We start from the raw sequence: 15,747 nt of genomic DNA, 5'->3' as shown, positions 1-15,747 counted from the left end.
GTGCACGTGTGTATATAGCGGTCTGAGAGGTGCACCTGTGTATATGGCGGTCTGAGAGGTGCACGTGTGTGTATAGCGGTCTGAGATGTGCCCATGTGTATATGGTGATCTGAGAGGTGCACGTGTATATATGGCAGTCTGAGAGGTGCACGTGTGTATATGGCAGTCTTAGATGTGCCCATGTGTATATGGTGATCTGAGAGGTGCACGTGTGTATATGGCAGCCATAGAGCTGCACGTGTGAATATGGCGGACGTGAGTGATAGCTAAAGTCATGGCCGCCATATCCGGACATGTGAATGGAGCCTACGTGTGTGAACAAACAGTAGAGAAGACATTAAAAGTGGATAAATATGAAAAAACAACCTGCATGTAGCCCTGATCTGTAGTCTGTGGCCACGAAGCTCTAAAGTCCAATAGGATCTTTGCTAATCCCGACTATTTACAACGGGACTTCCTTTTTTATAAATTAAGATGCTAATTTGGTTGCAGTTAACCCTTTTATGTGTTTTTTTTTTAAAACAATTTACGGTTTAATTTCAATTCCTTCCCCTTATGTTTTTGTCTGCACATTTTTATTTTTTACTATTCCATAATTTAGAGACAGAAGGTTCGCACTATAAGGAGGCCGAGTTCTTTGAATGATCTTGACCGAAGTCGAGAAGAGCGAGAAATCGACTTCCTACGGCTACAGATTAACGAGCAGCAAATAATTATTGATGAACTTTCAAAGGTAAATCCTAATATTTCGTGTTTCCTATTGTGATGATTCTCCGTGTCCATCAAATCTTCTTTCCGGAATTTGGATTTGGCTAAAAAAATGCTGCAACTACTGGGAAAAACGGGATAATAATGTCATAGCAACCAAAACAGAGACATTTCACATATTTACTACAACAATTGTATCTTTTTATTGCACATTCAGCATCTGGATTACAATGTAGCAGGTGCTCAGTGATCATGTAACATTATAAACCTTCCGCTCATTAGACGTCTCCATCTTTCCTCCTAGACGCTGGAAACCGCTGGCTACGTGAAAAGTGTCATAGTGAGTATCATCAGCCTCTCTGTGTATTGTACTTTAGGTCAGTAATGCCGTTGTTTTATCTTTGAGGGGTAATAATTGCTCGTTGCCAGGGATGAATACACCGATCCGTATAACATTGGGGCACATTTACTAAGCGCCAGCTTTCTGTAGGACTTTGCACAGGTATTTAAGAAATGTCCGCTGACATCTGTGTCACGTGACCCTTTTGTGACGCAGCTGCACTAGGCATCATGTGACACAAGTTTGGGGGGCGTCCGGTGATCAGTCGGACCGTGCACCAGATTTAACATGCAAAGTCTGACAGAAGTGCGTCACGTGCCCCGTGTTAAAGGTGCTCAAAAAAAAGTGTTTTGTGGCAATTGGATTTTTAAAAATATGAACAGTCATGGGAACAACAATAAGGCTTTAGAGAGGTCACGGGGGCGGAGAGGTCACAATGGGCGGAGAGGTCACAATGGGCAGAGAGGTCACAAGGGGCAGAGAGGTCACAAGGGGGAAGAGAGGTCACAAGGGGCAGAGAGGTCACAAGGGGTAGAGAAGTAACAGGGGCAGAGAGGTCACAAGGGGTAGAGAGGTCACAAGGGGCAGAGAGGTCACAAGGGGTAGAGAATTAACAGGGGCAGAGAGGTCACAGGGGGCAGAGAGGTCACAAGGGGTAGAGAAGTAACAGGGGCAGAGAGGTCACAATGGGCAGAGAGGTCACAAGGGGCAGAGAGGTCACAAGGGGCAGAAAGGTAACAGTGGGCAGAGAGATCACAAGGGGCAGAGAGGTCACAAGGGGCAGAGAGGTCACAAGGGGTAGAGAAGTAACAGGGGCAGAGAGGTCACAAGGGGTAGAGAGGTCACAAGGGGCAGAGAGGTCACAAGGGGTAGAGAAGTAACAGGGGCAGAGAGGTCACAAGGGGTAGAGAGGTCACAAGGGGCAGAGAGGTCACAAGGGGTAGAGAAGTAACAGGGGCAGAGAGGTCACAGGGGGCAGATAGGTCACATTGGGCAGAGAGGTAACATTGGGCAGAGAGGTAACATTGGGCAGAGAGGTCACAGGGGGCAGAGAGGTAACAGTGGGCAGAGAGGTTACAGGGGGCGAAGAGGTCACAATGGGCAGAGAGTTCACAATGGGCAGAGAGGTCACAATGGGCAGAGAGGTCACAATGGGCAGAGAGGTCACAGGGGGCAGAGAGGTCACAGGGGGAAGAGTGGGCACAAGGGACATAGGGGGCTCTTTGTGTAGTGGGTTCTTAAATGTTCCACTGCTTCATTACAAGGAACCTGTCACCAGGGACCTCATTTTCACAAGAGACAGGTTCCAGAAGCTTATTACAGCTGCAGTACACATCTGTCTTTCTGCCTTCTCTGAGAATTTGCATTACAGTATATAGTTATAACTTACCTTGCACCCTGTCAGAATCCTCTGTGTAGTTCCAGGGGTTGGGTTTTGGATTTCAATAAACAACATGTGACTTGTCTGTGCTGCAGACTCCACAGCTTTTGGCCCCCAGCTTTGTGTCCTGTACAGCTCCTCCCTCCTGCTCCTTCACATAGCTCACAGTATGTGATGTGAGATGTACAGGAGCACAAAGGTGGGGGCTGATAGCTGAGGAGTGAGCAGCATGGACAAGTTTTTTGAAATTCATCCAAGCCAAAGCCCAACCCCTGGGACTACACAGAGGAATTTGTGAGGAAGCCGGATAAGTTACAACACACAATTATATTGTAATGCAAATGCTTAGAGAAAGCAGAGAGGCAGATGTACACTGCAGGAGTGATGGGCTTCTGTAACCTGTCTGCAGTGAAAATGAAGTCCCTGGTGACAGGTTCCCTTTAAAGTTCAACTTCATTATTGGCAGGAAGGGATGTAACGAGCTTGCTGGATGGTTCTGGACTATAAAGCCGGCTGTCGCATTTATAGAGAACAGTCATGACCAGAAGAACTGGAAATTTAGCTCCAAGGTGGACATTGCCTTAAAAGTGTAAATTTCACATGGTGAATATATGTAAATGAATACTTCATGGTAAAATATTGATGACCTATCCTAAGGATCCTCAGGTCCTTAATATTAGATTGATGTGGGTGAAACGCATGGCATCACCACAGCAATCTGAGAAGCAAACAGCGCCATTCTATTTGTAGTGGCGGAACTGAGGAAATGCAGCTTAGCTCTTGTGAATGTTTTTTACCCATGAAACCACTCTATGGGGATGACTTAAACAGCAATTCTCTACTTAATTGTCTTAGTGTTAGACGCAGGAAATTCCCAGTGGCCTCTGAATTCTCCCAGTGTTTGTCAGCGGCTCGAGCTCCTCCAGGCTTCTTATATTCCTCATGCCAGGCACATCCTGGAAAACTACTTATAACTCTGCCATTATTTTTTATCTTCAGGACCGAGAAAAGCTTTTAAGATTTAGGAGGCAACGGAAAAAAATGACCAAACTCCCGAAGGTAAAATAATTCTCCATTTATAAAGATTCCTCTTCAGAACAGATCATTTAAGACAAACCGATCGGATGTAATGCCTGTAATTTGTGATCCGTGCAAGCGTCGCCTTCCGTGTCTCTTTATTGCGTTTAGGGATCGGATGAGGAGGAGGTTGGACTTTTGTAAATATTAGAATGTGTGGATGTGACCTCTGGTAGAGATGAGAGAATCTGTGTGACATTTACTTTGCCGGGGCTTCACTGATGCTCAATTTGGCAATTAGGTTATTCCCAGCTCCGAAGAATATCTCTACTTTAGAGAACCCACACACAGAACCTTCTAGATGTCTTCATCCATGGAATTAGAGCCATCAGTCTTCTAAAGAAAAGTTTTTATTGATATCCTGTTTCAGTCATTGATTGACAGTTTGTATACCCCACCTCCTCACTGACACACTGCTAATACCACCCCCCTCATGAATTAGAGACATGTGAGGACAATTCCTGAAGGCAGCAAGAGGTTAATTTCTCTTCATATAGTCAGGTCTCTCTCATTCCTGACTATTTAACTTAAACTTCCTACTGCCCCTGAAGGTAAAAGTATAGGGAGCTGTAGATGTCCGTAGTTGAAAATTGGCAGACGGTTCCATACAGCAGCCTGTCCTAGCAGTGAGACCTGTAACATTGCAGCCATGGAATGGGACGTTTAGGGATAAGGGCAATGATTTTTAATCATAGTTTTTAATGAAGTCTTTATTTTGGGTGGGTTAATGTGCATGACGGGTTCTCTTTAAGAATCTGAGAACTGAAATCCTTACTTTTCCTAAAAATGAAAGGTCCACGCCAAAGGTGAAGCTTAAAGCTTGATATACACTCACCGGCCACTTTATTAGGTACACCTGTCCAACTGCTCGTTAACACTTAATTTCTAATCAGCCAATCACATGGCGGCAACTCAGTGCATTTAGGCATGTAGACATGGTCAAGACAATCTCCTGGAGTTCACACCGAGCATCAGTATGGGGAAGAAAGGTGATTTGAGGCCTTTGAACGTGGCATGGTTGTTGGTGCCAGAAGGGCTGGTCTGAGTATTTCAGAAACTGCTGATCTACTGGGATTTTCACGCACAACCATCTCTAGGGTTTACAGAGAATGGTCCAAAAAAGAAAAAAAAACAGTGAGCGGAAGTTCTGTGGGCGGAAATGCCTTGTTGATGCCAGAGGTCAGAGGAGAATGGGCAGACTGGTTCGAGCTGATAGAAAGGCAACAGTGACTCAAATCGCCACCCGTTACAACCAAGGTAGGCAGAAGGGCATCTCTGAACGCACAGTACGTCGAACTTTGAGGCAGATGGGCTACAGCAGCAGAAGACCACACCGGGTGCCACTCCTTTCAGCTAAGAACAGGAAACTGAGGCTACAATTTGCACAAGCTCATCGAAATTGGACAGTAGAAGATTGGAAAAACGTTGCCTGGTCTGATGAGTCTCGATTTCTGCTGCGACATTCGGATGGTAGGGTCAGAATTTGGCGTCAACAACATGAAAGCATGGATCCATCCTGCCGTGTATCAATGGTTCAGGCTGGTGGTGGTGGTGTCATGGTGTGGGGAATATTTTCTTGGCACAACGCCACAGCCTACCTGAGTATTGTTGCTGACCATGTCCATCCCTGTATGAGCACAATGTACCCTGTAACATCTGATGGCTACTTTCAGCAGGATAATGCGCCATGTCATAAAGCTGGAATAATCTCAGACTGGTTTCTTGAACATGACAATGAGGTCACTGGACTCAAATGGCCTCCACAGTCACCAGATCTCAATCCAATAGAGCATCTTTGGGATGTGGTGGAACGGGAGATTCGCATCATGGATGTGCAGCCGACAAATCTGCGGCAACTGTGTGATGCCATCATGTCACTATGGACCAAAATCTCTGAGGAGCTTCCAGCACCTTGTTGTATCTATGCCACGAAGAATTGAGGCAGTTCTGAAGACAAAAGGGGGTCCAACCCGTTACTAGCATGGTGTACCTAATAAAGTGGCCGGTGAGTGTGTATTAAGCTCCCAACTGCAATGTATACTGTTACTATGTATAGAACTTTAGAGACACCTAATGGATCCCCTAAGGCTTAATGGCCTTGAAGTCACCCGTAAAGTAAGTGTTTCACAGACTTTAACAACTTTTTGTAAAGTTTCCTCGAGATAACGCAGATAAGAGTGTCATACATACTCAGGACACCTCTACATAGATAAGAAACTCCCCCCGTTCATGTATGTGTGTGATGTGAATGGCTGTCATACTAGATGTCACCTATAGAGGGCACTGTAGAGAATCGGACCGGTCCGCCAGCAATGAATGGTGACCGGGTGACTTCAGCTTGTGAAGTTCTACTTCACTTTCCTTTTCTACCCTTTAGCCCGTGGTGGAAACTTTCTTTGGTTATGATGACGAAGCCTCTCTGGATTCTGATGGTTCCTCAATCTCGTACCAAACGGACCGCACCCCCTGCACCCCGGATGAGGATGTAGAAGAGGTGATTTCATTTCTCATATTTTATCATTCCACCATATTTTGTCTCTCTGCAGTATGTGATGTTGTGATTATTTTACTCTACTTGCAATTATTAAAAAACCCCTAGACATTTATTACAGGGCCACTATAATAAATCTGCAAAGCAGCAGAAGCTCCTAAACCAGTCCTAGAACTATCGCAAAGAGCCGCCGAATGATGAATCTCCCCCCATAGACTTACATAGGTAACTAGAGATGAGCGAACTGCAATGTTCGGGTCTGTGCCAAATATTGAGGGCTTGGGTCTCCGGTTCTGAGCCAGAAGTCGGGGTTCAGGTAGGGAGTTTGGGATCACACCAGTTCCGGCAGAGACACCTTTATAAAGTTACACCCACAGTTGGTGCCATCACCGAGCGCGGGTGATACTGGAGGGTCAACTTTCAGGTTTGGCCGAACTTGGCGAATGGGTCTGCTCATCCCCATTGGTAGGCCCGTCTACCCAAGCTTAACCAAGAAAAGCTTCACTGCTTAACTAAGACGTCATAACATGGATCATGGTAAGAGCCCAACCCCCCCTCAGTAATAAGCATCACTAGAAGGAGGTGGTAACAGGATACATTCACCTGATGCATTCTGGGTGTTAGCCGGAACCATCAATGATGTTAATGATGTTAAAGGTAACTTTATGTTTTATGTCGATAATGTAATAAAATTGCAATTATTATGATATTATTTCATGTGTAATCGATAGGGAATGGCTAAAGAAGAGACGGAGTTGAGATTCCGCCAGTTGACCATGGAATACCAGGCTCTGCAGCGGGCATACGCACTTCTACAGGAACAAGTTGGTGGAACACTTGATGCAGAGCGGGAAGTAAAGGTATAAATTAAACTTTAACTTGAACTTTAATTTGAAATGAAGTTACTTTACATTATGTTCTAAACTGTCTACCTAGTGTTCCTTATGTACTGTGATGTAAAGGTAGAGGTTTCAGTGGTCACAGTCATAAACCAGGGGGACACTAAGGCCCCTCCAACAACATGTTAATCTACTTTAATGTAACTTTTAACTTTTCCTCTCTGCGCTGCGATTTACGATATACTGACTGCCAGGAGAAAACTTTCAATGTCAATGCCAATTAGTAAGATTTTATATTAATATATGAAGGCTGTGGAGTACAATGTAACCTCAAGGTTTCCATTATTCTCCTTAAATGTATCTATATGGATGAGATGGCTGAAGGATGCAGTGATCTTGCGTCTACAACTGATGATATTGATATTTTCTATACATAGAGCGAAGCAAATCCTAAACAAAACCTTTATACAGATTTTCAAACCAAATCTATGAAAAAAATGGGCTGGAAAAAGTTCATTGAGGCAACTTTCATTTCACTCATCTAAACTAAAGCACATGTGTCACTGGTTGTGATGTAAATGATAATGTTACTATATTGTATCTATTCCACAGACTCGAGAACAACTACAAGCAGATATCAATCACTACCAATCCCGGATAGAAGATCTGGAGAAAGCGATGTCTGAGGAGGGTCAGGTGAGATTTATGCAGGGAATATCATATCTGTCTTCTATCTCTGAGAATGAAGGGGCACATTTATCATAAGATGGCACATGATGGCGCCCCCGCCCTCTGAAACCCCCGTCTCCTGACAAACTCCTGTGTGCGGCAGCACAGAACGATGCAGGGCACTTTTGCGTCAGGTCTGAACTACGTGGCCCGGCACCAGCTTTTCCCCAGCCCCTTCCCCGGAACCAGCCCCTTCCCAGGCACCAGCCCTTCCCAGGCACCAGCCCCGTCCCTGGCACCAGGCGTTCCCCTACACCAGCCCTTCCCAGTCACCAGCCCTTCCCCGGCACCAGCCCTTCCCAGTCACCAGCCCCTTCCTCAGCACCAGCCCTTCCTCAGCACCAGTCCTTCCCAGTCACCAGCCCCTTCCCAGGCACCAGTCCTTCCCAGGCACCAGTCCTTCCCAGTCACCAGCCCCTTCCCAGGAACCAGTCCTTCCTAGGCACCAGCCCTTCCCAGGCACCAGCCTCTTCCTCAGCACCAGTCCTTCCCAGTCACCAGCCCCTTCCCAGGCACCAGCCTCTTCCTCAGCACCAGCCCCTTCCTCAGCACCAGCCCTTCCTCAGCACCAGTCCTTCCCAGTCACCAGCACCTTCCTCAGCACCAGCCCTTCCCAGGCACCAGCCCTTCCTCAGCACCAGCCCCTTCCCAGTCACCAGCCCCTTCCTCAGCACCAGCCCTTTCTCAGCACCAGTCCTTCCCAGTCACCAGCCCCTTCCTCAGCACCAGCCCTTCCTCAGCACCAGCCCCTTCCCAGTCACCAGCCCCTTCCCAGTCACCAGCCCCTTCCCAGGCACCAGCCCTTCCTCAGCACCAGCCCCTTCCCAGTCACCAGCCCCTTCCCAGGCACCAGCCCTTCCTCAGCACCAGTCCTTCCCAGGCACCAGCCCTTCCTCAGCACCAGTCCTTCCCAGGCACCAGCCCTTCCCAGGCACCAGCCCTTCCCAGGCACCAGCCCTTCCTCAGCACCAGCCCTTCCTAAGCACCAGCCCTTCCCAGGCACCAGCCCCTTCCCAGGCACCAGCCCTTCCCAGGCACCAGCCCTTCCTCAGCACAAGTCCTTCCCAGGCACCAGCCCTTCCCAGGCACCAGCCCTTCCTCAGCACCAGCCCTTCCTAAGCACCAGTCCTTCCCAGGCACCAGCCCTTCCCAGGCACCAGCCCTTCCTCAGCACCAGTCCTTCCCAGGCACCAGCCCTTCCCAGGAACAAGCCCTTCCTCAGCACCAGCCCTTCCCAGGCACCAGCCCTTCCTCAGCACCAGCCTTTCCTCAGCACCAGCCCTTCCCAAGCACCAGCCCTTCCCAGGCACCAGCCCTTCCTCAGCACCAGTCCTTCCCAGGCACCAGCCCTTCCCAGGCACCAGCCCTTCCTCAGCACCAGTCCTTCCCAGGAACCAACCTTTCCTAAGCACCAGCCCTTCCCAGGCACCAGCCCCTTCCCAGGCACCAGCCCTTCCCAGGCACCAGCCCTTCCTCAGCACCAGCCCTTCCTCAGCACCAGTCCTTCCCAGGCACCAGCCCCTTCCCAGGCACCAGCCCTTCCTCAGCACCAGTCCTTCCCAGGCACCAGCCCTTCCCCAACAGCAGCGCTGGGAGTCAGGGCACCATATCAGGCTGGTATCATAGTACAGCTAGAGGTTCAGGGTTCCTGATCAGGCTGGGGCTCATGGTAATATATCAGGCAGAATCCACGCTCTGCTACAGGTTTCATGTCAGCGAAACACAAACACACAGCAATACAACAAATCACAGGAGAAAGCACAACCAGTCTTGAGTGAACTAATGATACAATCAGAAGCAAAATGAAACCACTCAGCTTTCCACAAAATACATACCCAGCTCAGCCAAGGGAATCAACGCTGCAATCCACAGAGAAGCCCTGGGTTTGGTCAACGAGCTTTTCAACTTTTTAAGGGCAAATTTACAAATAGCAAATATATTCAGTCTTCTCGGAGGTTTATTCTATAAGACATTAGAATAGATACAATAAGGAATTAGAATACTTACAATTGACACTAGTATTGATACAATAAGACATTAGTAAATATGTAATAAGACATTAGCATGATACAGTATAATCCTAGGAGCTGTGTGTGTGTTCCTTCTTGTATTGTAAATAGACAAAAGGTAAAAAAAAGGAATCCCAACATTGCAGCGTTCCATCGTCTTTTGAGCTGCCGCAGCCGTTGGCTTTTGTGTTTTGTCACCAGTATAAAGGAGACATAAAAGACATGAAAACCTCCTAGAATGAAGCGTCTAGGAATCTTTTTGTAATTCGTGCCCATAGCCCCCTCTACAGGACTGCTTAGGTATTTCTTCTTTTTTTCGAAGGACATGAAATGGATAGAGGAGAAGCAAGCGCTCTACAGGCGAAACCAGGAGCTTGTGGATAAAGTAAGTCACAAAATGACTTATATATTGTCATATTTATGTCTTCTACCTGCGTGGTATTACATCTGTATTCTATGACACACCTCTCAATCACCTGCAAAGATAAGTAGATATCAGATAAATTGTAAAAATCTTTATGTCCTAAGTCACCACTAGGGGGAGTTATAGAAAGTACAGCAGTATTCTAATTTACGCAGGAATATTTTCATTGTAATGTGGATTCATAAACCAACGTTTACCAACCTATCATTCAGTTATTTCCCTATTTTATATACTTATTATATACTATTATCGCTGTATAGGTTGAGTGTATTCTAAAAAGCTAAAGTCGTCCACTGTTTTCTAGATCTCTGCATTTTTCTAGAAGCTGCATTGTTTACTTCCTGTGGATAAACACTGGTCCCTGGTTATGTGATGTCACACAGGTGCATACCTTGTTATAACACTCAGCTCTTTGATATAACAAGCCTTCGTGACATCTCATGACCAGTGATAACGAGCCGTGCACCTGTGTGACATCACAAGACCATGGATATAACAGGCGGTGCATGTGTGAGACATCACAAGACCAGGGATATAATGAGCCATGCACCTGTGTGACATCACATAACCAAAGTTATAACGAGCAATGAACCTGTGTGACATCACATGACCAGGGATATAATGAGCCGTGCACCTGTGTGACATCACATGACTAGGGATATAACGAGCCGTGTACCTGTGTGCCATCACATGGCCAGGGATATAACGAGCCGTGCACCTGTGTGACATAACATGACCAGGGATATAATGAGCCGTGCACCTGTGTGACATAACATGACTAGGGATATAATGAGCCGTGCACCTGTGTGACATCACATAACCAAAGTTATAACAAGCCGTGTACCTGTGTGACATAACATGACTAGGGATATAATGAGCCGTGCACCTGTGTGACATCACATGACCAGGGATATAACGAGCCGTGCACCTGTGTGACATCACATGACCAGGGATATAATGAGCCGTGCACCTGTGTGACATAACATGACTAGGGATATAATGAGCCGTGCACCTGTGTGACATCACATAACCAAAGTTATAACAAGCCGTGCACCTGTGTGACATCACTTGACCAGGGATATATTGAGCCGTGCACCTGTGTGACATCACATGACCAGGGATATAACGAGCCGTGCACCTGTGTGACATAACATGACCAGGGATATAATGAGCCGTGCACCTTTGTGACATCACATAACCAAAGTTATAACGAGCCGTGCACCTGTGTGACATCACATGACCAGGGCTATATAACGAGCAATGAACCTGTGTGACATCACATGACCAGGGATATAAGGAGCCGTGCACCTGTGTGACATCACATGACCAGGGATATAACGAGCCGTGCACCTGTGTGACATCACATGACCAGGGCTATATAACGAGCAATGAACCTGTGTGACATCACATGACCAGGGATATAAGGAGCCGTGCACCTGTGTGACATCACATGACCAGGGATATATATAACGAGCTGTGTACCTGTGTGACATCACATGACCAGGATATAACGGGCCGTGCACCTGTGTGACTTCACATGACATGGGATATAACGAGCCATGCACCTGTGTGACATCACATGACCAGGGATATATATAACGAGCTGTGCACCTGTGTGGCATCACATGACCAGGGATATAATGAGCCGTGCACCTGTCTGACATCACATGACCAGGATAAAACGAGCTGTGCACCTGTGTGACATCACTTGACCAGGGATATAACGAGCCGTGCACCTGTGTGACATCACATGACCAGGGATATAACGAGCCGTGCACCTGTGTGACATCACATGACCAGGGCTATATAACGAGCAATGAACCTGTGTGACATCACATGACCAGGGATATAAGGAGCCGTGCACCTGTGTGACATCACATGACCAGGGATATATATAACGAGCTGTGTACCTGTGTGACATCACATGACCAGGATATAACGGGCCGTGCACCTGTGTGACATCACATGACATGGGATATAACGAGCCATGCACCTGTGTGACATCACATGACCAGGGATATATATAACGAGCTGTGCACCTGTGTGACATCACATGACCAGGGATATAATGAGCCGTGCACCTGTCTGACATCACATGACCAGGATATAACGAGCCGTGCACCTGTGTGACATCACATGACCAGGGATATAATGAGCCGTGCACCTGTGTGACATCACATGACCAGGATATAACGAGCTGTGCACCTGTGTGACATCACTTGACCAGGGAATGTGAATGTTTTTTTATCCACAGGAAGTAAACAATGAAACTTCCTGTTGAATGACAACAAGCAGAGATCTAAAGAACTGTAGGGATGTGATACAGAAAGTATATTGGAAAAGTAGACAATATCAATGATTTGCTGAAAGTGGACGACCACTTTAACTCTTTGTATTCCATCGTAGATCAAACAAATGGAGACTGACGAAGCCAAACTCAAACACGACGTCCAAGATGCAAAAGACCAGAACGAACTTCTGGAGTTCAGGATTCTGGAGCTTGAAGTGAGAGTCAGAAATATTTGCTACTTTCGACCTTCTAGGTTTTATATATCAATAGATATTTTATATCTGACTTGTCCTATATAAGTGTTGTTATTTTTTTAATATTTTGAACAAATTGTTGACACATTGGGGGTCATTTACTAAGGGCCCGATTCGCGGTTTCCCGACGTGTTACCCGAATATTTCCGATTTGCGGCGATTGTACCTGAATTGCCCCGGGATTTTGGCGCACGCGATCGGATTGTGTCACATCGGTGCCGGCATGCACGCGACGGAAATCGGGGGGCGTGGCCGAACGAAAACCCGACGGATTCGGAAAAACCGCCGCATTTAAGACAAAAAATGTGTTGCGAAAATTACACTTACCTTCACCAGGTATAGGCCGGTGAATTTCAGGGCATTCCAGCGCGCCTCCGGGGAACTTCAGCGCAGCAGCGCCACCTGGTGGACGGCGGAGGAACTACCTTAGTGAATCCCAGCCGGACCCGAACGCGCCGCTGGATCGCGAACGGACCGGGTAAGTAAATCTGCCCCAATATTACATTTTTTTATGGTGATACATTCTGTTTATTGTTATGTGCAATGATAATTCCTCCATTAATGAGAATTTAGTAAACAAGTTTCATAATGAAATGTCGCGGGATCTCGTAATCTAAGGTTTGATGGTGACATGAAGATTACATCAGGGGCGTCAGGTTCCAGGCTGTGGCTCCGCAGTTACTAAATATCTAACATTATCGCGTTTTGGGCTGCAGACAAACATACAATTATTGTTCACACAACATGTGTCTCTTATATGGAATGAAATCTCTGCCAGGTCAGAGCTGGTGGTGACGTCTGCAGCACATATGCCCCGCCCCTAACCCCGCCCTGGGCGGTCTCACCCACTTTCTGAGAGAGTGGGGTGCAGGTTGTAAAACCATCAAAAAGATGCAATTTTCAGCCATGCACCAGAAATTGTGACTTTTCTTTGGAAAACTGTTGGACAAGGCATAAAAAATGTCATTATTTTATTCTTTTATTAGTCATTTTGCTTTGTTCCTTTCTGTTCCACAACCCCTCCCCCCTGCTCTGAGTAACTGCTTTAGTATTCAGCCTACAGCTCTTACTAATAGCAGAGGAGTAAATACTGTGCAGTGCATAGAGCAGGAAGCTCTTCATGCGCAAAGACCCTCCCACAGCACTTGCAGAGCTGCAGACTAACGTTAACCCTTTCCAGTCCTGCTGCTACTTGTTACATACAACCAGATCTCCAGGGCCACCACCTTACACTGGCTTTAGTTTTGTGTGCTCATATCTGAGGATTCCCTTTAAGTTTTGATGTTTTTTTTGCTATTAGGAGAGGGAGAGAAGATCACCAAACATTAATTTTCATCTCATCCCCTTTCCGGAAGGGAGAAGCCCCCTGCAGGTTTATTGTGAGGCTGAAGGGGTGACAGTAAGTGAAGTATCTTCTAGAATCTTCCTCTGAGTCTACAGTAAGATGTCTCCTTGTAGTAACGGTTGTGTCCACCTCTTCCTAGGACATCATTGTCTCTGAGCTGATGAAGAAGCTGGATATTCTAGGGGATAACGCCGTAAGTGTATGTCCACTTTCTACGCTGCATGACCTTGCTGTGTCATGGCTGATGGCAGACATGGAGGGAGCAGGGAGCAGGGAGCGCTGCTCATATGTCATGGAGGGAGAACAACAAGTAGAGGTGAAGCGTGATGGGGATGGGGGAAGGGCTATGTAGCCGCTATGGTCACGCTCCACGCAAGGTGCAATGAAATGATGTCCACATGTCCTTTAATTAAAGGAATTTTCCATTTTATTTGTTGATCACCAATTCTTAGGACAGGGGATTTATATCAGATGTGTTTGGGGGGAGGGAGGTCTAACACCTCAGCTGTAAATCCATAGTACATGACTTTTAGTCCATATATTTAGAGTTTCGCCCTCTGGAGTGAATGTGGGAACCTTGAGATCTTTTTAATTCGCTGTATTACTAAATATTTCATAGTTTGCAAAGAAACATAATGCAAAGGACCCTCAGGAACATCTTTTATGTCTTGATAAGGAAGATGTATATTCCGGCCAGACGACTGGTTTACATTTACTCTTCCTAGTAGTGAGGGTTAACCCTTTCTGCTCTTTTCCTGTCTGTACTCTTCTATGAACTTTACAGAATTGTTTCTTTTCCTGACTTTTACTTTACATTTCAACTGTCAAAGGAAAGACATGCTGAGCAGGGATTGACAAAGTCTTCTGTTAGAAAATACTGCCCATGCTATATTATATGCAGAGTGCAGAAAGCATTAATCCTTACTGCTCAGAACTAGAGATTAGCAGTCCAAAACTCTAGGTCCGAGGTCCACCAGGTGTCCACCAAGCCAATCACAGTCATGACTAGTTGCTAAGGGCGTAAAGCTCCCTGATTGGCTGCTCTGCAAACCATTAAGCAACATGTCTGGGTTACAAGGAGCTGCCAAACAAAGGACGCCGAACCTAAACGTTGCCAATTAAGGCTGCCTTGAAGGCATTTCGAGACTTGTAGCCATTGATTCTCTACTAGGGGATTCTGGAAAATATGCAAATAAGTTTTCCAGGATGTGACAAGGGAAAGTCTCTGTAAGGAGAACTCTTACTTCCTGGCCATAGTCAAAAGCCTTTCACTCAGCTAAACAAGTTTGTCTACAACTGGGAATCTGAACCTTCTGGATCCTGCATCATGTCATTAGGTTTCCTGAAAGTCAGGCTTGATGGTGAGGGAGCTGCCTCACATAGTAGCAAAAAACGATTGCACTTTTCCCAGAATCCCCTAGGGGAGCATCAATGGCTATAAGTCTCCCCACAGCAGCAAGGTGACCTTAATTGGCAAAGTCTCTGTAAGTAGAACACTTACTCCCTGACCCTGTCCATAGACACACACTCATCTCTATGGAGAGGGATAAAAGCTGTTACTAAGGGGAACTCGGCAAAGGTGAGTGCTTATCTACAGCAATGTTTAGCTAGTTTTTGGATGAGTGTCACCTGCTTTGCTTAGTTGTGCAGCTTTATGTTACTTTTATGCTTAAAGGATAATTCCACCAAACCTAAAATAGAAAATTATTTTGGGTGCGTCACATTTCAGGTATTTGAACTAAAAAATGAAAGCTTTCTAGAATGATGAAAACATGGCTGCCGTCTGCTGAAGTAGCACCACCCATGTCTACAGGTTGTGTGTGGTATTGCAACTCTATTCTATTCAAGGAAGTCTACCAT

At 46.4% G+C, this 15,747-nt stretch overlaps 1 protein-coding gene across 10 annotated transcripts in view; it reads left to right on the top strand.

Annotated features, from left to right (window-relative positions):
• Window positions 1-15,747, top strand: part of JAKMIP3 (Janus kinase and microtubule interacting protein 3) — a 122,768-nt gene that overhangs the window by 60,810 nt on the left and 46,211 nt on the right. For 5 of the 10 annotated variants that reach the window (XM_072131096.1, XM_072131095.1, XM_072131099.1 and 2 more), the window contains 10 exons: window positions 602-733; window positions 1,013-1,048; window positions 3,429-3,488; window positions 5,884-6,000; window positions 6,729-6,857; window positions 7,449-7,532; window positions 9,897-9,959; window positions 12,405-12,503; window positions 13,843-13,941; window positions 14,027-14,086. In XM_072131096.1, coding sequence (XP_071987197.1) covers window positions 602-733; window positions 1,013-1,048; window positions 3,429-3,488; window positions 5,884-6,000; window positions 6,729-6,857; window positions 7,449-7,532; window positions 9,897-9,959; window positions 12,405-12,503; window positions 13,843-13,941; window positions 14,027-14,086 — 879 coding nt within the window. The remainder of the gene's footprint in view (window positions 1-601; window positions 734-1,012; window positions 1,049-3,428; window positions 3,489-5,883; window positions 6,001-6,728; window positions 6,858-7,448; window positions 7,533-9,896; window positions 9,960-12,404; window positions 12,504-13,842; window positions 13,942-14,026; window positions 14,087-15,747) is intronic. The other 5 variants (XM_072131094.1, XM_072131098.1, XM_072131100.1 and 2 more) reach the window with 1 other exon arrangement.

The sequence above is a fragment of the Engystomops pustulosus genome, chromosome 11, assembly GCF_040894005.1.
Source record: "Engystomops pustulosus chromosome 11, aEngPut4.maternal, whole genome shotgun sequence".
NCBI classification, from domain to species: Eukaryota; Metazoa; Chordata; class Amphibia; order Anura; family Leptodactylidae; genus Engystomops; species Engystomops pustulosus.
The sequence above is the reverse complement of the archived record's forward strand: the minus strand, read 5'-3'. Positions and strand labels throughout refer to the sequence as shown.